The sequence below is a fragment of the Lepus europaeus genome, chromosome X, assembly GCF_033115175.1.
Source record: "Lepus europaeus isolate LE1 chromosome X, mLepTim1.pri, whole genome shotgun sequence".
NCBI lineage: Eukaryota > Metazoa > Chordata > Mammalia > Lagomorpha > Leporidae > Lepus > Lepus europaeus.
Genome location: NC_084850.1, coordinates 55,980,284 through 56,002,914, shown reverse-complemented (window position 1 = coordinate 56,002,914; position 22,631 = coordinate 55,980,284). Strand labels below are relative to the sequence as shown.

Sequence of the window (22,631 nt, the reverse complement as noted above, 5' to 3'; positions counted from 1 at the left end):
CTGGCTCCTGGCTTCAGGTCAGTGCAGCTCCAGCCATTGCAGCCATTTGGGGAGTGAATCAACAGATGGAGTACTTCTCTCTCTCTCTGCCTCCGCCTCTCTGTAACTCTTCCTTTCAAATAAATACATCTTTTAAAAAATGGGGCTGGCACTGTGGCTCACTTGGTTAATCCTCTGCCTGTGGCGCCAGCATCCCATATGGGTGCTGGGTTCTAGTCTCGGTTGCTCCTCTTCCAGTCCAGCTCTCTGCTGTGGCCCGGGAAGGCAGTGGAGGATGGCCCAAGTGCTTGGGCACCTGCACCCGCATGGGAGACCAGGAAGAAGCACCTGGCTCCTGGCTTCAGATCGGTATAGCTCCGGCCATGGTGGCCATTTGGGGGGTGAACCAATGGAAGGAAGATCTTTCTCTCTTTCTCTCTCTCTCTATCTGTAAAAATAAAAAATAAATAAATAAAAAATAAATACAAAGAATCATCAGGAATTATAACTAAGAGTATTATTCCAAAAATTCAAAAATTGAGAGAAAATGGATAGATTATTGGAGGCACAGAGTTTACCAAAACTGACACTCAAAGACATAGAAAACCTGAATAGATCAATAATCAAGGCTGAGATTAAGTCACTAATAAGCAGCCAGTGAAGAAAAGGCCAGTATCAGATGGCTTCACTGCTAAATTCTACCAAGACTTTAAAGAAGAATTAATCTAAATTCTTGAAGTATTCAAAACAATTGAAATGAAGAGAGTCCAAACTCTATGAAGCCAGCATTATCTTAATCCAAAAACCAGAAAAAGAAACAAAAAAGAGAAAAGTAGACCAATATCCCTCAAAAAGGTCATTCATCCAGACCAAGGGGGAATTATCCCTGGGATGCAAGGTTGATTCAGCATGTGTAAATCAACAAATGTGAAATATCACATTAACAAACAGAAGAATAAAAATCATATGATTATCGCAATAGCTGCAGAGGAAGCATTGGATAAAATACAATAGCCTTTCATGGTAAAAATCCTTTAGAAATTGATACAGAAGGAACATACTTCAACACAATTAAAACAATATATGACAAAATCTCATCTAGAATCATAATAAATTGGAAAAAGTTGGAAGCATAACCACTAAGATCCAGAACCAGACAAGGATGCCCACTCTCACCATTACTATTCAAAATTGTAATGGACATATTAAAGCCATTAGGTAAGAGAAACAAATCAAAGAGATACAAAGTAGAATGTAGGATGTCAAATTATCCCTGTTTGCAGATGACATGATCCATTAGATTGGGGAACCAAAAGACTCTACTGAGAGACTATTGGGAAATAGGGAAAGATGGAGGATATAAAATCAACACAAAAAAATTTTAAAAAATCATTTGTATACACAAACAATGCCATGGCTGAAAATGAACATTTAAAATCAGTACCATTCAGAATAACTACAAAAAATTAAATACTTCGGGATAAATTTAATCAATGATATGAAATGTCTATACAATGAAATTTATAATAAAGAACAGAATTAGTGCTGTGGCATAGAAGGTTGGACCTCTTCCTGCAGTGCCAGCATCCCTTATGGGTTCTGGTTTGAGTCTAGGCTGCTCCAATTCTGCTCCAGCTCCCTGTTGATGCACCTGAGAATAGAGCAGAAATGGACCAAACACTTGGGCTCCTGAACCCATGTAGGAGACCCAGAAGAAGCTCCTGGATCCTGGATTCAGATCAGCCCAGCTCTGGCTGTTGTGGTCATTTGGGGTGTGAACCAGTGTTTCTAAGGTTTCTCTCTCTGTCTCTCCCACTCTGTCTGTAACTCTGTCTCTCAAATAAATAAATAAATAAATCATTTAAAAAAAACAGAAAAAGAAGAAGACATACACAAAAAAGGAACAATCTTCCACGTTCATAGATTGGAAGAATTAATACAATGAAATGTCTATACTGGGGCCAGAGTTATGGTACAATGGGTTGGGCCTCTGCCTGCAGCACTAGCATCCCATGTTGCCTCTGGTTCAAGTACTGGCTGTTCCTCTTATGATCTAGCTCTCTGCTGATGACCTGGAAGAGCAGTGGAGGATGGCCCGAGTGCTTGGGCCCCTGCACCCACATGGGAGATCCAGAAGAAGCTCCTGGCTCCTGGCTTCAGATTGGCCCAGATCCAGCTGTTGTGGTCATTTGGGGAGTAAACCAATAATTGGAAGACCCCTCTCTTTGTCTCCCTCTTTTTATTTGTTGCTCTGCCTCTCAAATGAGTAAATGTATCTTATTTTAAAAAAAATAAAAGTCCATACTACCCAGAGCAATTTACAGTTTCAATGTGACCCCAGTCAAAATACCAGGGCATTCTTCTTAGATATAGAAAAAATGATCCAAAAATTCATAGGGAAACAAAAAAGACTCTGAATATCCAAAGCAATCTTAAAGAATAAAAAATAAAGCCAGAGGCATCACAACAAAAGATTTCATGACTTACCACAGGGTATTTGTAAACAAAACAGTCTGGTACTGGCACAGAATGGAGATTACTTAGAAAACTAAGAGAAGATCTATATGACCCTGCTATCCTATTCCTGGGAATATACCCTAAGGAAATTAAATCAGCATAAGAAATAGTTACCTGTAACCTCATGTTTATAGCACCTCAATTCACAATTCCTAAGATATATAATCAACCTAAATATCCATCAACTGATGACTGGATAATAAAAATTGTGGTATATATACTCGATGGAATACTACTCAACCATAAAAAAGAAGGTATTCCTTTCTTTTGCAATAAAATTGATGCAACTGGAGATCATTTTGCTTTGTGAATTATGACTCCAAAAGACGAATATCACATGTTTTCTCTGATTTGTGGTAGCTAATATAGAGTATAAAAATTTAATGCATATGAGTAAAATTGACATCTTGGGACTTAATTCATTTTTATAGTCTTTGTCTATGTTCCTGCTGAACACTGTTCTCTCTTTTTACTTGTTGAACTCTTTTTATAGTGGAGCATTGAGCCTTTGAGAATAAAGTAAATTAAAACTATGTTACCTCAAAAAATAAGAAAAAAAGAACAAAGAGAGAGAGAGAGATAAAGGGAGAGGGAGACAGAGAAGGAGGGAGGGAGGGAGACAAGGAGGGAAGGAGTGAAGTATCATTATATTAGAATTATGTATTAACCACATGAAATCTATTCTCCTTATATTAATAAAAATATGTTTTAAAAAGAAAAAATATATCAAAACTAAACCAATGGAATAGAATAAAGAAAGATGACATTAACAAATGAGATTTATTCCAGGATCATGATTCAAAGATTTATACAAATTACCATTTTAACTGCATAAAGGAAGAAGCAAATCCTAAACCCATCCAGCAGATGCAAAAAAGAAAAAAAAATGATTTGAGAGCATTCATACCTATTTGTGATAAAAAGTTTCAGCAAATAAAGACTAAAAGGAAATAATTTTAATCTGATCTGAAGGTATTTTATAAAATCTACAACTTACTAATATCATTCCTAATGTTGAAATAGAAATGTTTCCATTTGGCAAAAAATGAAAAAGTCCACATTCATTTTGCAATTTCTATTTTTAAGGTAGATAGGTAGACATGAGGAACAGAAGAAAGTGTGTGACTGAACAAGAAAGCAGGTCTTGGAAGCAAGCTAGCATTTACATATCAAAAGTCTTGCTATAGTTAAATTACCTGGTTGGGTGGGTCCCAGCCCTCTCCCTGGGGGCAGCTTAGGAGAATCAGATCTGCCCTTCACCAAGGGGGCTATGATGAAGTTCTGGGAGGATCCACACCCAAAAAGCCCTCCACCAAGCAATATTCCAGAAAGGGTGTAGGGGGAGGAAAAAGAAGGCCCACACTCAACATCCATAAAAACTCCAGTAAGGTCGGCGCCAAGGCAGAATAGGCTAATCCTCTGTGTGCAGCACTGGCACCCCCGGGTTCTAGCCCCAATTGGGGCGCTGGATTCTGTCCTGGTTGCTCCTCTTCTAGTCCAGCTTTCTGCTGTGACCCGGGAAGGCAGTGGAGGATGGCCCAGGTCCTTGGGCCCTGCACCTGCATGGGAGACCAGGAGGAAGCACCTGGCTCATGGCTTTGGATTGGTGCAGTGTGCCGGCCATAGCGGCTACTTTGGGGGTGAACCAACGAAAAAAAAGGAAGACAGGAAAAGAAGAAGTCTGTCATTATGCATGAGAGACATCACTGTGTATGTAAAAAATTCCAGTGAATCTATTTACAAACTTTTAGAAATGCTGTGAAATTATCCAGATAGCTGGGTACAGAATAAATACTCACAAATCATATTTCTTTCTTTCTATATATGAGCAACAAACAAGTGAAAATAAACTTTTGAAAAGCAATAGTGAAACTCGGCCTCTGTGCAGCACCTTGGATGCAGATGCTAAATACTATAACATCTTAGTCTCCCAATGTCTCTCAGCCTTCTTCCATTTATTTATTTATTTATTCATTTATTTGACAGGCAGAGTGGACAGTGAGAGAGAGAGACAGAGAGAAAGGTCTTCCTTTTGCCATTGGTTCACCCTCCAATGGCCGCCGCAGTAGCGCGCTGATCCGATGGCAGGAGCCAGGTGCTTCTTCTGGTCTCCAATGGGGTGCAGGGCCCAAGCACTTGGGACATCCTCCACTGCACTCCCGGGCCATAGCAGAGAGCTGGCCTGGAAGAGGGGCAACCGGGACAGGATCAGTGCCCCGACCGGGACTAGAACCCAGTGTGCCGGCGCCGCAAGGCGGAGGATTAGCCTAGTGAGCCACGGTGCTGGCTTATTTATTTATTTTTTTTAACAATTTATTTTATTTATTTGAAAGACAGAGTTACAGAGAGTCAGTGAGAGATGTCTTCCATCCGCTGTTTCACTCCTCAGATGGCCGTAATGGCCAGAGCTGCGCAGATCCGAAGCCAGGAGCCAGGAGCCAGGAGTCAGGAGCCTCCTCTGGGTCTCCCACGTGGGTGCAGGGGCCCAAGGACTTGGGCCATCTTCCACGGCTTTCCCAGGCCACAGCAGAGAGCCGGATTGGAAGTGGAACAGCTGGGACTCGAACCAGCACCCATATGGGATGCTGACGCTTCAGGCCAGGGCTTTAACCCACTGTGCTTTAACCCACTGTGCCACGGTCCTGGTCCCCTCTTTCCTCTATTTAAAAGTGTCTCTGCCCTGCTTTTTTTTTGTAATCTGCCTCTTTAAAAACATTAGTTCTCTGAATTGGGAGAGTGGAGCAGCAGGCCCTATGAGGTTCTAATCATGAGACTCATTGAGAACATTTGTTTCCCCAATAGAAAACATCTTGATATTTGAGGTTTGTCTCCAGGAGGATTTTCCCCCAGGAACCTAAGACCCTGAGAAGAAAGCAACTACCACCTGCCTGTAGCTCCCAGAATGAATGAGGGCTATTTTGCCATCATTAAAATTAAAAGGATATGATATCACTGAACAATTAAAGATGGTATCGACTACTGAAGATAGACTAGCAACATGGGCACTAACTGAATACACACCTCTCAGCCCCAACTTCAGTCTTAAGATTGAAGATTCCTCCCTCCCCTTGAGGAGTCTGGGAATTGAGAGAGAGCTTTGTAAGCATAATAAAAGCATCTTCTCTTCCTTTCCCTTCTTTTCATATTTTTTTTATAATTAAACTTTTATTTAATGAATATAAATTTCCAGTGTACAGCTTATGGGTTACAATGGCTTCCCCCTCCCAAAACTTCTCTCCCACCCACAACCCTCCCCTTTCCCGCTCCCTCTCCCCTTCCAATCACATCAAGATTCATTTTCAATTCTCTTTATATACAAAAGATCAGTTTAGTATAAATTAGGTAACGATTTCAACAGTTTGCCCCCATATAGCAACACAAAGTGAAAAAAAAAATACTGTTGGAGTACTAGTTATAGCATTAAATAAGAGTGTACAGCACATTAAAGACAGAGATCCTACATAATATTTTTTTAAAAAATTAATTAATTTTCTATGCCATTTCCAATTTAACACCAGGTTTTTTTTTTCATTTCCAATTATCTTTATATACAGAAGATCGATTCAGTATATAATTAGTAAAGATCTCATCAGTTTGTACCCACGCAGAAACACAAAGTGTAAAAATACTGTTTCAGTACTAGTTATAGCATCTCTGCACATTAGACAACACATTAAGGACAGTTCCCACATGGGATGTAAGTACACAGTGACTCCTGTTGCTGACTTAACAATTTGACACTCCTGTTCATGGCGTCAGTAATCTCCCTAGGCTCTAGTCATGAGTTGCCAGGGCTATGGAAGCCTTTAGAGTTCGCTGACTTTGATCTTATTCCGATAGGGTCACAGTCAAAGTGGAAGTTCTCTCCTCCCTTCAGAGAAAGGTAGCTCCTTCTTTGATGGCCCGTTCTTTTCATATTTTAAATGACAAAAACCAATTACTGATATTGTGAATTACTTGTGAATTGTCTACTGAATAGTAATATTTGCATAAGAATTTCAGGTGCCTCTGGCAAGGATGTGGACAAAGGGTAATGATTATACACTGTTGGTGAGAATTTAAGTTAGTGCAGCCACTGTGATAAATAGTGTGGAAATTTCACAAAAAATAGAAATAGACTCGCCATATGATCTGGCAATCCCACTACTGGATATATATCTGAAATACTTGGATACAATGTACCAAAGAGATACCAGCATCACCATATTTGTAGCAGCACTGTTCACAATAGCCACAATTTAGAATAAATCCAGCTGTCCATCATCACAGAAATGGATAAAGAAAATGTGGTGTATATACACAATGGAATATTAATCAGCTACAAAAAGAATGAAATTCTACCACTTGCAGCAAACTGGACACAACTGGAGGATATCATGTTGACTGAAATAACCTGGACCCAGAAAGACAAATACCACATGTTCTAACTGTTATGTGGGAACTAAAATGTAACCAAACAAACAAACAATAAATGTGTGTATCAATATTGCAGCATGTATAGTGCTGTAAAACATTACTTTATAACTTTGTCAAATCAATCATTAACAATGATTTAATGATCTGTGAATACTTTAAAATTTACTGTGTATGGGTGAATTGGTCATTTTTCCATTCAATTATTTTTTATAGCTTCTATCTGTATTTCCACTAAACTAGATAGAGTCTTTTTCCTTTTTCTTGTTAAACTTTTTTTAGTAAAATATTAAGCCCTTTTACTTTAATGTAAATTTAAAAATATGTTATTTAAAAAAAAACAAAAACAGAGAGGGAGAAGGAAAGAAAGAAGGAGGCTGGGAGGGAGAGAGGAGAAGGAGAAAGGGAATATTTTTATGTTCTTAGAATTATATCTACAAACATTGAATCTGTTGAAAACTAATTAAAAATAGAAATTAAAAAAAAAGAATTTCCGGAGCATACTGAGGAGAGATGAAATGATTTGGAATGGCAGACTTCAGCTCAGCTATCAAAGGAGCCTCCACTCAACTGGTGCTGAGTCCCATTGTCAAGACGCCTCCACCTTTTATGTGCTGGACTTCTCTGATTGAGCTGTGCAGGCCTGATTGTTTAGTAACAGTTGCCCAGGCCCTTGGTCTACACTCTGTAATTAATACCTTTTTTTCTTCTATTGTTATAAGCATATGCATCTTAATTTTCATTCCAGGTTGTTGACTCCACAGAGCTAAGAATTCAAAGCAGATGCATAACTACAATGTACAAGTGAGAACAGGATTTATTTAACACACACAGAGAGAAAGTGAATGTATATTCATGCACAAATGTGGGCCACCCTACAAGAAGAAATGCCTGTAATGAGTGGTCCAGAGAGTTACTCAGGAAGAGAGAGAGGAGGAGGAAAGTGAGAAGGATCCAGAATCATGGCCCAGAATCCAAGAACAAAAGAAGAGCCAATCCAACATTATCAGTCTCTTTTATGAGATAAGGGGCAGTTTCCTAATTGAATGTATAAACAAGGTGGAGTTTAGTATTCATGAGGCTTTCTGGGATTTTCATGGTGCCTCAGTGTGGAGCTTAACTTCATGTGGCCATCATGGCGTCTCCTCCTTCTTGGTCATGGATGAGACACAAGAACATCATGAGAAAGTGGGCATACTGAATTGACAGGTAAGAGGGTGCAAGTCATAATGCAGGACTACACAAAAATTGTGAGCAAATATGCCAGCTCTATTTATTCCAAGCTAACTCCCTGTCCCCCATATCACTGTCAACCTGTCTGATTGCCTGCACATTAGGACAGTAGACCAAGTTTGGGGGATTCTATAGCAACTCTTTCAGCTAGCTTTGGGAGCTGTTTTATATCAATACTACTTATAATAGCATCCTAGGAAATCATATAGCTAGAAATAAATCTAATAAAGATGTACAATACCTCTAAACTGAAAATTATAAAATGTAAGAGCAATTAAAGAAGGCCTAAATGGTGGAACATGTGTATTTTCCTGTGTTTATGGATTGAAAGTCATAGTATTTTTAAGACTTCAATTCTCATTTAACTGATTAATATGGAGTGCAATTCTATGTGTGTGTGTGTTTTAAAGAAACAGTACTTTTTATTTTGGAGATTGACAAGCTCATTTAAGTTTCAATCAAAAATGAAAAGACTAAGATTGCCTGAACACTTTTGAAGATATATACAGCTGAAGAACTTACTCCACCAGATAACAAGACAGTGCAATCCTATAGTAGTTAGAACATTTTAATGCTAGTAAGGAGAATATTAGATCAGTAAAGCTGAACAGATTAGGGCTGGCATTGTGGTGTAGATGGGTAAAGCTGCCACCTGTGATGCCAGCATGCCAATAAGGATGCCAGTTTGAGTCCCTGCTGCTCCTCTTCTGATCCAACTCTCTACTAATGCACCTGAAGAAAGTGGTGGAAGATGGCCCAAGTACTTGGGCCCCTGCCACATACATGGCAGACCCAGATGAAGTTCCTGGCTCCTTGTTTTGGCCTGGCCCATAACTAGCTGTTGCAGCCATCTGGGGAGTGAATCAGCAGTTGGATGGTCTCTCTCCCTATCACTCCCTCTCTCTCTGTAACTGACTTTCAAATAAACAAATAAATCTTACAAAAAAATTAAACCTGAACAGACAGCCCATTAGAAATAACAAATGAGTACATAAGTTCACCTGACTTGTGAGTATGACCGCATTCTGATTCAGTGGGCAAAGATAATCTTTTTAACCAATGGTGCCAAGTCAATTGAATAGCCATATGGGGAAAATGTATACAATCTCTAGCTCATGTCAGACACAAAAACTAAATTGAGATCACTCTTATACTTACATGTGAAAGCTAAAATCATCAAGTTCCTAAGATAAAACAAAAACAAACCAAAATAAAAAAAAAGAGATTTTCCTCTTAGACTCTGGGTAGGATTATTCTTGTCAAATTGGATACAAAAATTATTAATCATTAAAGAAAACAATAACAAATTGAACTTAATATATTAAGAGTGTAAAGCTAAGCATAGATTGAGAGAAAATAATTTCAATAAACATTTGAGAAAGGACTTGTCTAGAGTATAAAAATATCTCTCAAAATCAATGTAAGCCAGGAAGACAGTTAAATTGAAAGTAGACAAAAGTCTAGAAAAGATATATCACCAAAAAATGACAGAAAATAATTAAAAACATAAAAGAGTACAGAATATTAAAATCAGTAGGGAACTAAAAACGAATAAATGCTATAATGAACTATCACTACACACTTATCGCAACACATTTAGTAAGAACAAAGTTTGGCAAACTATGACCATGCTCTAAATCTGACCTGCTGGCTATTTTTATATGGAATATGAGCTAAGAATTTATTCCACATTTTAAAGGGGTTGTTAAAGGTACAAGTGACAGAGATTGCACATACATCACCAAGTCTACAATATTTACTATCTGGTCCTACAAAAATATATTAGTTCTGGATTAAGACTAGCAATAGTAAATTTGGTAAAAAAAATTTATTTTTCCTACATGTCTTACATTTCTTTTTTCCCTTTTTATTTAAAAATATTTCATATACAGAAGATCAGTTTAGTGTATATTAAGTAAAGATTTCAACTGATCTTCTGTATATAAAGAGAATTGAAAATGAATCTTGATGTGATTGGAAGGGGAGAGGGAGCAGGAAAGGGGAGGGTTGCGGGTGGGAGGGAAGTTAGGGGAGGGGGGAAAGCCATTGTAACCCATAAGCTGTACTTTGGAAATTTATATTCATTAAATAAAAGTTTAATAAATGAAAAAATTTTTCAAATAATATAGAATAATATACAGTTCAATGAGCACACACTTTATAATTTTTAGTATTTTACCATATTCACTTGATATGGAACTGTTTTATATATACATACATATATATTACTTTTCTTGAAAGCTGGAATGTATCATATTAATTTTACATAATATGGGATTCATGACAAAGATAATAAAGTGAGAAAAAAGGCTAAAATTATTATGTAAGGGGTATAAATGTTTGAATATGCCATTTATAAACAACTATATCCCAACAATATTGCTATTGTTGGTACTTTTTCTAATTTATTTCATGAGTATTGAAAAATCTTTGACGCCACATACTAAACAAGTCTGATTCTCAGATTTCTCTTTTGGGTAAATACATAACAGAAATGAATGATTACATCCAACAAAAAACATGGATACTCATGTTTATGGCAACTTTATTTTTTAATAGTCAAACACTGGAAACAAATCAAATGTCCATCAACATTTAGAAGGTAAATTTATTTTTGTGTAATGCAACAATTAAAAACACCAACTATGATGAATGTAACAATGTAGATGAACCATATAGACCAATTATTGATTGAAAGAAGTCAGATTTAAGAGAATAAATCATAGAGTATATATTATGTGCTTCCATTTATATGATGTTCTCAAACAGGCAAAATAACTGTTACTATATAGGTCAGAATAGTAGTAATCGATGGGAGAATACTGACAGAAAGAGCAAAACAGTTTAGAGGCTCCATATCTTTTTCTTGGTGTTCATTACAGAGGTATACACTTTTGCAAAAATTCATCAATATATGCACTTAATATTTGCACATTTTATTGCATATATTTGTTTTTAAGAGTGTAAAATTCATAGATGTGTTGGATTCTACTCACAGACCCCCTCTAAAGGGAAAACTGATATTTAAGATGTTATTGAAAGATAAGATACAGGAGGTATTCTGGGGGCATAGATTGACTTTCTGATTCTTGAGGCATAATTTTGCTAATTATATAAACTAGTTTAGCATTCAAGTTTTTCAGCACACTAACACTATCATTCTAACATCTTCTAGATTTCATTGTTGCTATGAAGACAATTCATGATATGTATACTGTATTTTAATACAATTTCACAAAAAAGGAGAAAGTATTCATCCATCTGACTCTTCCATTGATGTTGATCTCTATTTTTTCCTATAAGACTTATATTAATTTTTTTCTTTCTTTCTTTTACATCACTATTATGGGTCTAGATGATGATTACTATTTATTCATTTTACTTATGATTTGGTGAATTATTTTGTTAATTCAAAACACCATTAGTTCTTCAAATATTGCTTTCTGCTATTCATCTCTCTCCTTACATAACTCATTTTATACTGCATGTCTATTATTTTCTTACTCTTTGCTGCATTTTCTATCCTTCTGTAAATTTTTTAATTGTTTCTCATATCTGAACATCACCCTTTATAGTCTACATTTTCTCGATGAAATACTTAAATTAACTTGTAGTTTCCAGGTATACCTTACAAATTGTTGTTTAAAGCCTGTACCTGCTAATTATGTGCCAATTGGTTAATTTGCATTTTATTGCCCCCTTACTATTTCATGCTGTATTGGACTTCTGTACATGCTTATCATTGTATTTCAGTGATACCTTTGAAAATTATTGGAATAAATAACTTAAAGTCCAGGTTAAAGTTGTTTCTTTCTCCTTCCTTCCTTCCTCCCTCCCTTCCTTCCTTCCGCCCTTCCTTCCTTCCTTCCTCCCTCCCTCCCTCTCTTCCTCCCTCCCTTCCTTCCTTCCTTCCTTCCTTCCTTCCTTCCTTCCTTCCTTCCTTCCTCTCTCTCTCACTCTCTTTCTCTCTCTCACTTATTCCAACAACAACAGAAAAAAAGGAAACATAAATAATGGAAATCACCTTAATCTAATTTCAAGGCTTAATATTTTTGTCCATTACACAGATAACTTGTACTACCTTATTCCTCAAATACCTCTGGGATCTCAAAACTGAGCTCAGATCGATTAATCCTTGGCAATATTCCTATTTTGGCCCTCCTTTTTTGTGGGACTGTGAAATAAACTCAACTCGTCTGGCTTAACTGACAACCATGAGCCACCACTCATAGCCATTTTCCTGTTTTTTTTTTTTTTTTAAATCTTGGCCAAATAATCTTTTACTGTTTTATAAGTTTCACAATAATTTTTATATGTTATCCATATTTTTAGCTGTGTTCAGGGAAGAATCACTGTGAGTTACCCAGTCAGTACTAGAAGCTGATGTCTCTAGTATGCTGATTTAATATATCCATGTATTTCATGTTGTCAGCATCATAATAGCTGATATCTTTTTAGATGAGCTCTTTGGATTGGAGGGGGTAAAAAGTGTAAAGCTTTGAATCTGTAAGTCAAATTGTGTATACAGATGCATTTTTTTTAAGAACTGTCATGGCTTTTTATCTAAAGGTATTTGTATTATACACAGACAGAAAACTGCAATAGAATAATGCTAAAATTTAAGCTTATCTGGGGAGTAAACACAAAGTCAAAATCTTTACATGATATCCGTGCAGATTATATAGAGGTCTTAATAGTGCTGCAAACTTAACTTGAACTTTTTACAGAAACATATTCAAAGAGAAACTATTTAATGAAAAACAATATATGCTCAAATGGAACAAAAATAATGTGGATTGCAAAAGCCCTAAATTCCAACTGTTAGGTACTTAGAAATATGTTAAATATGAGCAATAAGATAATGATTTCTTTCCCTTTAAATTCCCCCAATCCTTAAAAATACTAATAGCTTTCTTCTCATTTTGTATAACCAGAATTCAAAATGACAATGAAATCTTATGGGAATTAGAATATTTTACGTTTAATAATGCATAAATTTAGACATACTTTATACAGAATCAGATTGCATCATTAATTTTCCATTGAAAAAGATAGATATATCTTTTCCAAATTTTAAATTTTATATTTTTAAAATTATAGCTTTGCATCATCAAAGCATTTTAATTGTCTCAATGCTTTTCTATCTGTGTTGCAGAATTCATTGGCATATAAATGCATAAAACAGTTTAACAGCATAAATGTAAACTTTAAATTACAATATTCATATACATTACATTCCTTTCATTATTGTTAACCTAATTATCAGATAAATAGGTTAAGAATAATTCTCTTAAACATCCCGATTAAACGCAAATGTTACCAGTCGACGTCTGTACGTTGTTCACAGTACATAATCCGAAGGTATTGAGCATAGCCGCTGCAATTCTAATGGCCAAGAAAGTTTAGTTACCTATAGAAATTGCCCAAACGATAGCAATCTTCATGATGGCCTTAGTCCGCGAATTGAAACGGCTATGCTCAATAGGATTACGTATTGCTACATACCGATCCAGCGATATAGCGCAGAGGTGCATGATGGACGCTGTTGAAAATAATACATCCAAAGAAATCCAGACGGGGCACAAATATCTAGGTAGTGGCCAGACATAATCTGAAAGAGAATAGAAAGAAGACAAGACTATGTTATGCAAATTTTACTGACTACAGTTTTAAATTATAGTCTACTTATGTTTTCCTCTGATAATTTAAGCTTTTTAAACAAAGTGAAAGTTGGGAAGTATTGCTTTCCATGGTGATGATAATGATGAAACCTCAGTGTTACAATGAAGTTTTCTTGAGATAACACAATGTAAAATTTATCACCTTAAAGTGTACAATGCAACAGCACTTAGTACATTTACAATATCGTGAAACCGTCAACGCTGTCTAGTGTAGCTCTGAAACATTGCATCACTCCAAAGGGAAACTTCTTACTCATTATGCAGTCACTCTACATTCTCTTCTCCTTCAACCCTGGGCAGTCTCTAATCTGATTACTAATTTATGAATTTACCAAATTTGGATATTTCATATAAATAGAATCATATAATTAGACTTTGTCTAATTTCTTTCACATAGCATGTTTTTTGGTTCATCTAGTTTGCAGCATGTTTAAGTACATTATTCCTTTATTTGGGTGATGCTACCATCAGTTGAGGTTTTTTGCACGCTCTTATAATTTGCAATTGAATTGTTTTCTTACTTTCCTTTATGGATTTTTCATTGCTGTGTATAGAACTACATCTGATTTTCATGTGCTGATCTTGTTTCCCGAAACCTTGCTGAATTCATTTAATTAGATGTATTGTGTGTGTGTGTGTGTGTGTGTGTTCTTTGAGGTTTTTCACATATAAAATTATGTATTCTGCAAATGGAGATAATTTATTTCTTCCTTTCCAATTTTCTTCTGCCTTTCTTTTTTTAAAAAAAAATTTATTTATTTATTTTTTCCATTTTCTTTTTTTCTTTTCTTTTCTTGTATTTTTTTGACAGGCAGAGTTAGACAGTGAGAGAGAAAGAGACAGAGAGAAAGATCTTCCTTCTGTTGGTTCACCCCCCCAAATGGCCGCTACGGCCAGTGCACTGCAGCCGATCCGAAGCCAGGAGCCAGGGGCTTCCTCCTGGTCTCCCATGCGGGTGCAGGGGCCCAAGCACTTGGGCCATCCTCCACTGCCTTCCCGGGCCACAAAAAAGAGCTGGACTGGAAGAAGAGCAACTGGGACAGAATCCGACCCCCTAACTGGGACTAGAACCCGGGGTGCTGGTGCCACAGGCGGAAGATTAGCCAAGTGAGCCGCGGCGCCGACCTATTTTATTTATTTTAATGACAGTGTTACAGAGAGAGGTAGAAACAGAGAAAGACAGAGGTCTTCCATCCGATGGTTCACTCTCCAAATAGCTGCAAAGGTCAGAGTCAAGCTGATCCAAAGCCAGGATCCAGGAGTTCTTCCAGGTCTCCCAGTTGTTTGGCAGGGAGCAGAATCAGAAGTGGAGCAGATGGGACTCGAACCAGTGCCCATATGGGATGCCAGAGCTGCAGGCCAGGGCTTTAACCTACCGCGCCACCGCACCAGCCCTTACCTTTTATTGTCTTTCCTTTCCTAATGGCTCTAAGTAGAATTTCTAATACAATATTAAAAAGAAGTAATGAAAATGAGCTTCCTGCATGTTTTTTCCTGATCTTAGAGAGAAATGTGTCAACGTTTCACTACTGAGTACAATATAAGCTGTGGGATTTTCATAAATGTATTTTATGATATTGAGAAAGTTGCCTCTTATTCCTAGTTTGTTGAATTTTTTAAAAATAATTTTTTAAACTTTTATTTAATAAATATAAATTTCCAAAGTACAACTTTTGGATTATAGCAGCGTTTCCCCCCATAACCTCCCTCCCACCCATAGTCATCCCATTTTTCATCAAGATTCATTGTCAAGTATCTTTATATATGGAAGATCAACTTAGTATATACCAAGTAAAGATTTCAACAGTTTGCACCCACACAGACACACAAAGTATAGAGTCCTGTTTGAGTAGTAGTTTTACCGTTAATTCACATAGTACAACACATTAAGGACATAGGTGCTACATGGGGAGCAGGTGTGAATTTATTTTAAATCATGAAAGGATAATGGATTTTGTTAAATGCTTTTTTCTGCACCAGTTGAAATGATCACATGGTTTGCTCACCTTTATTCTATTAATATGATACATTATGTTGATGTTTAAATTTTTTATTTTTATTAATATAAAGATAACAGATTTCACATATTTCATAGATACAATCCTAAGAAGATAACTACATGTCCTTTCTACCCACCCTCCCTCAATCTTCCTTCATTCTTATTTTCCTTTAATTTTTGCAATAACATAATTTCAATTTACTTTATAATCATAGGTTTAATGCACCACTAACCATAATATGCAACAAGTAAAGAGCAGAAAGACCACTGTTCTACAGGAATCTAGACAAGGGTTATAAATAATAATCAAAAGGTATTACATTGATTTTTATATACACTTACATTTCTGAAATAAATTCAACTTGGTTATGTTGTATAATATGGTGCTGAATTTCACTTGCTAATATTCTGTTTAGGATTCTTACTTCTGTATTCATAAATCATATTGGTCCTGTAGTTTTCTTTCTTGTGCTATTGTTATCTGGCTTTGGTATTAGGATAATGCTGTTCTCCTGGAATGTGTTACACAGTATTCTGTCATCTTCTGGTTTTCACAAGAGTTTGAGAAAGATTGGTGCTAATTTTTCTTTAAGTGTTTGGTAAAATTTACCAGTGAAGCCATCTGGACTTAAGCTTTACCTGTTGGCAGATTTTAAATTACTGATTCAAATGCCTTCACTTATTACAAATTTCTTCAGATTTTCTGTTTTCTTGATCACATTTGGCAGTTTTTGTGTTGCTAGGAATTGGTTTCATTTAAGTTATTTAATTTGTTGAAGAACAGTAGTTCATTGTATTGGTTTACAATTCTTTTTATTTCTGTAGAGTTAATAGTAATGCCCCCACTTTCATTTCTAATTTTAGTGATTTTTGTCTTCTCTATTTTTTAGTCACTCTTTCTAAAGGTTTAACTGTTTTTGATCTTTTCAAAGAATTAACTTTTGTCTTCTTTTTTTTTCCTTATTTTCTATATTGTGTATTTCAATTTTAATCTTTATCATTTAGGATCTTTTGATAGTTAAAAGATAGTGTTATGTTTCCTTTTCTGATTTTTTATGGCATGAATTTAGGTTATTGAGTTCAGATCTTTCTTCTATGTAAATGCAGCCATTTACAGCTGTAAATTTCCATCTGAGTACTGCTTTTGCTGCATCCAATAATTTTTGGTAACGGTTTTCATTTCACTCTTCTGAAAATATTTTCTAATTTCATTTGCTGTTTCTTATTTTATCCATTCATATTTAATACTGTTTAGTACTGAATGTATTGTTTAATTTCCCCATGTCTGTGAATTTTTCAATTTTCTTTTCTGTTGCTGATTTCTAGTTTCTCTCCATTGTGGGGATAATGCTATGAATAACAAAGTTTAAAATATATTGATACCTGTTTAATAATTGTACATATAGACTATCCCAGATAATCCTCTTTGTTGTTGGATGGAATGTTCTACACATGTCTATTAGAATCACAGTGGTAAGTCCTCATCTTGTTATTGATCTTCTGTCTACCTGTTCTAGCCACTATTGAAAATGGGGTCTTGATGGTTCCAAGTATTATTCTAGATCTTTCTTCTTCTCCCTTAATTTCTCAACATTTTTGCTTGCTGTATTTTGGGGCTCTGTTGTTACAGGTACATAGGAGGGATCTTCAAAAATTCATGGTGACAGAAACAGGGCTGGGCCATGTGAAAGCCATCAGCTATGCACTCTATCCATGTTTTCCATGTGGTTGGCATGAACCCATGGAACCTCCTGTTGCCTCCCAAGCTATTAGCAGGAAGCTAAGCCCACAGCACATACTCCAATAAAATTATTTTTTATTCTTTTTTTCCACAATTTTTAGAGTACCATAATATTATTATAATTATTTTATCTTTTTAATTGGCTTGATCCATTTTATAAAAAATAATGTCCTTCATTGTTATGAAAATTTTTGTCTCAAGTTCTACTTTACCTGGTACTAGTTTAACTACCCCAGCTTTCTTTTGGTTACTATTTGCATGGTATATCTTTTGTATCCTTTCACTTTCAATGTACATGTGCCAGAAGGTAGTTTATTCATTCTACCTTTTTTTTTAATTTATTTTTTAATTTATTTTTTTAAAAATTTTTTGATAGGCAGAGTGGACAGTGAGAGAGAGAGACAGAGAGAAAGGTCTTCCTTTGCCGTTGGTTCACCCTCCAATGGCCGCTGCGGCCAGCGCACCGCGCTGATCCGATGGCAGGAGCCAGGTGCTTCTCCTGGTCTCCGATGGGGTGCAGGGCCCAAGCACTTGGGCCATCCTCCACTGCACTCCCTGGCCACAGCAGAGAGCTGGCCTGGAAGAGGGGCAACCGGGACAGAATCTGGCGCCCCGACCAGGACTAGAACCCGGTGTGCTGGCGCCGCAAGGCGGAGGATTAGCCTAGTGAGCCGCGGCGCCGGCCTCACTCTACCTTTTAATTGAAGAGTTTAGTCCATTCATAAAGAAATGTCAGTTTAAGAAAGGACTTATTGACACCATTTTCAATATGACATGTACCATTATTTCTTCTTCTGATTAATTTTAAACAGTACCACTTGATTCTTTTCTTGTTTCTTTTTCTGCATATTATTTTGGTTTCTTCCTTGTTGGTTAATTGGCAACTATGATCATTATTTTTCCTTTATAACAATCAAAATTTAATTATAGATACTGTTTTAATAGTATGTAAAATTTTTGCTCCCTTACATCTTCCTGTTCTTTTGTTACTGTTGGCACAAATTGCATATTTATATATTTTATGCTCATTGATATATATCTATAATTATTGCTTTATGTATTTGCTTTTTTTAAAAAAGATCACTTTTTTAAAAAGATTTATTTGAAGCAGAGTTACAGAGAGGCAGAGGCAGAGACAGAGAGAGCTTCCAGCTGTTGGTTCACTCCCCAAATGGCCTCAACGGCCTGAGCTGAGCCAATCCGAAGTCAGGATCCAGGAGCTTCTTCCAGGTCTCCCACGTGGGTGCAGGGGCCCAAGGACATTGGCTGTCTTCTATTGCTTTCCCAGGCCATAGCAGAGAGCTGGATCAGAAGTGGAGCAGGGAAGTGGAGCATCCGGGACTTGAACCAGTGTTCATATGGGATGCCTGCACTGCAGGCAGCGGCTTTACCCACTACAACACAGCATCAGTGCCTAAGTATTCTTTTTAATACTTTTCATGCTTTTTGTTCTCCACTCCTTGTATTATCATTATTATGCATTTGTACAGTTGATAGTGTCCCATAAGTATATTAGGAATGGTCAGTTTTTCATTATTTTTCTCTTTCTGAAAATCACAACTGACCCATTTTCTTATTCTCTGCAGCATTTCATATACAAAATGCTGCTTTTGAATCCTTCTAGTGAATTTTTTTCAGTTGTTATACTTTTCAGTTTCAGATTTTCTATTTCATTTCTTTCACAATGTTATATCTTTAATGATATTCTATATTTGTTGAGACATTGTTGTCCTTGTTTCCATTAGTCCTTTGTCAATAGTTTTCTTTAGCTTTTTTTTTTAACTTTTATTTAGCAAATATAACTTTCCGATGTACGGCTTACGGATTACAATGGCCCCCCCCCCCCATAACTTCCCTCCCACCCACAACGCTCCAACTCCCGCTCCCTCTCCCATTCCATTCACATCACGATTCATTTTCAATGAACTTTATATACAGAAGATCAATTTAGTATGTATTAAGTAAAGATATCAACAGTTTGCACCCACGCAGAACATAGAGTGTAAAATACTGTTTGAGTACTAGTTATAGCATTAATTCACATTGACCAATTGACCAACACATTAAGGACAGAGCTCCTACATGAGGAGTAAGTGCACAGTGACTCCTGTTGTTGACTTAACAAATTGACACTCTTGTTTATGGCGTCAGTAATCTCCCTAGGCTGTCGTCATGAGTTGCCAAGGCTATGGAAGCCTTTTGAGTTCGTCGACTTCAATCTTATTTAGACAAGGTCATAGTCAAAGTGGAGGTTCACTCCTCCCTTTAGAGAAAAGTACCTCATTCTTTGATGGCCTGTTCTTTCTACTGGGATCTCACTCACAGAGATCTTTCATTTAGGCTTTTTTTTTTCCAGAGTTAGACACCATATTCTTGAAGAAGTTTTTCCAAAAGCCAGGTTTGATGGTCCTGGACTGTCTTCCATATTGGCATTTACCATATTCTACTGGAATGAAGTGTTCACATATATTGCTCTCTCACTAGACTTTATGTTCTTCAACGGTGGGAACTACCCCATTCACATATTTCCCATGCCTAAGAAGGATTGGCATAGAGCAGATATTCTAAAATATGAATTGAGAAGAATTGATCTGAAAGAACTTATTGTGAACTTATTACTTTTGTTTTGCTTTATAACAATTTTCTAACAGTGAAAATAGAAAGGTTAGGACTAAATTCCCTCCAAATTTTTATACACTGATATCAGAAAGTTTTAAATATGACAGGCTTTTGACATCAGGTAGTTTTGTTCTATGAGCTTTATTAAAATACCTATTTTAATATTATGAAAATAGTTCAAGTTCAAAATTCATAAGGTCTCAAAATCATCACTGGATATTCTCATTTCCAAGTGACTTTGTGTTGGATATTCACTTTGTTCCATTTTCATTTCTATCATTAAACGAAGAGAACATGGACCATTTTGCTAAAGCTTATGATGATAGAAGATTCATACTCTAGAAGATCTTTCATTCTCTTTTTTTTTTAACTTTTATTTAATGAATATAAATTTCCAGTATACAGCTTATGGATTACAATGGCTTCCCCTTCCCATAATTTCCCTCCCACCCGCAACCCTCCCCTCTCCCACTCCCTCTCCCCTTCCATTCACATTAAGATTCATTTTCAATTCTCTTTATATACAGAAGATCAATTTAGTATACATTAAGTAAAGATTTCAACAGTTTGCACCCACATAGAAACACAAAGTGAAACATACTGTTTGAGTACTAGTTATAGCATTAAATCAAAATGTACAGTACATTAAGGACAGAGATCCCACATCAGGAGCAAGCGCACAGTGGCTCCTGTTGTTGACCCAACAAATTGACACTCTAGTTTATGGCACCAGTAACCACCCTAGGCTGTCGTCATGAGTTGCCAAGGCTATGGAAGCCTTCCAAGTTCCCCGACTCTGATCATATTTAGACAAGGTCATAAAAGACAGAGTGAGGATAGTAACCAATGATCCTAAGAGTGGCATTTACCAGGTCTGAACAATTATACAGCATTAAGTGGGGAAGAGGACCATCAGTACATACAGGTTGGGAGTAGAGCCATTGGTGGTAGAGTAGAGGTTATGATTACAAAGGAATGAGGCCCAAGTGCACTAGACAGGGCCTAGAACAAAGGACAGAGTCATTATTAGAGGAGCTAAGAAAGGTGCTGTCTAAGCTACCTTAAAATTTATAGAAGGCATTGGACCTTCTGGTAAGTGTTTTATTAAGTTCTTATCTAAGGGTTGAAACGGTTTGCTAAGTATTCATGTAATATTGCTATTGTCAGCAAGTGATCTAGGACTTGCTCCCTCATTTCTCTATTCTAAGCCCAACTTGTTCTTTCATTTCTCTATTCTCTTCAAGGTAGGGAACTAATTCTATTATGAAGGAATCTGTAGGATGCACAATTTAATCTTTAGACCTTATAAGAGATGGCTAACATTTTTCTGTAATAGCATAGCCAAAATAAGAGCTTAAATAATAATCTCATAGCTAGATTCACATCGCCATCAGCGAAGTATACAGTAAGTAGAAAAAAAAAAAAACCTCCCTTTCAGACCAAAGGGAAAGAAAGTTTTAAAGTGAGAATATAATTTTCCTCATGGGCATTGTCTACCTTAGAAAAACTACTACAGAACATGCCTGTGACTATAGACTTGTAGTTCAGGCCACCAAAGATTAGAGATGGGACAAGGGCACTCCCTTGACTTGCATCCTCTGGTCTGCTTTAACACAAACCAGGAGGAAAAGAAAGCTAGGCATAGGAGCAATGGGTGGCAGGCCTATTAATGGCTGATCTGTATGGTGATCTGCCCTCAAGGACACCCAACAGGCCAGTCCACTGCAGTGGCTTTCAATGTGGTAAGTCTGGGCTTCAGCAGAAGTCAGCTTGTGAAGAGCCCTGGCAGCTCTGCCAAGAGTTGGGTCACTGGAAATGGACCTGCCCTGGAGTCGAAGGATGCCCAGGTCAGAGCCACAGATCTTATTGGCTCCAAGCTGAAAAGCCCTTCACTCAGCCCAACTTCCAAAGTGACCACTGCAGCTGAGGGTATGGTCAAGTAGGGTCAGCAACATTGCAGGCAGAACTGTAAATTTCTTGTTAGAGATGCCACCTGCCTTTACCTGGCCAGCTCTCCTCCCAGGCCAGCCAAGTAATGAAAGTCAACAGAGTGCCTTCCCCTAGGAGGTTCACACCTCCCTTAGGATGTACCCCTCTTGGGAAGAGATAGATAGGTCTGGGCCTCTTAACTTACAGGGCCTAAAGCCCACCAGATTATTATCAAGCCCCTTCTGTCAGGTTCTATTTGCCTCTCAATCTTTAGCTTTTTAAATAGAAGATTTTCTAAATTATTGTTTTTATTTTCATATTTTCCAGTTTGAATGGCAGACAGACAGAGGCTGATGGAGAGAGATCTTCTATCTACTGGTTCAATCCACAAATGCCCCTACCTCTCAAATAAATAAATAAATCTTTTTATAAAAATCAACTATTTAAGATGGTGGAGTAGGAAGGGAACACACTGATAGTCCAGGAAAAGATAGTTTAATAGAAGTGGAGATACTGTAGT

General features: G+C 36.8%; 1 protein-coding gene across 1 annotated transcript in view; it reads right to left on the bottom strand.

Moving 5' to 3' along the window:
- The window catches only part of HTR2C (5-hydroxytryptamine receptor 2C), a 208,246-nt gene that overhangs the window by 67,663 nt on the left and 117,952 nt on the right, over window positions 1-22,631 (bottom strand). The window contains exon 3 of the mRNA XM_062184107.1: window positions 13,553-13,753. Coding sequence (XP_062040091.1) covers window positions 13,553-13,753 — 201 coding nt within the window. The remainder of the gene's footprint in view (window positions 1-13,552; window positions 13,754-22,631) is intronic.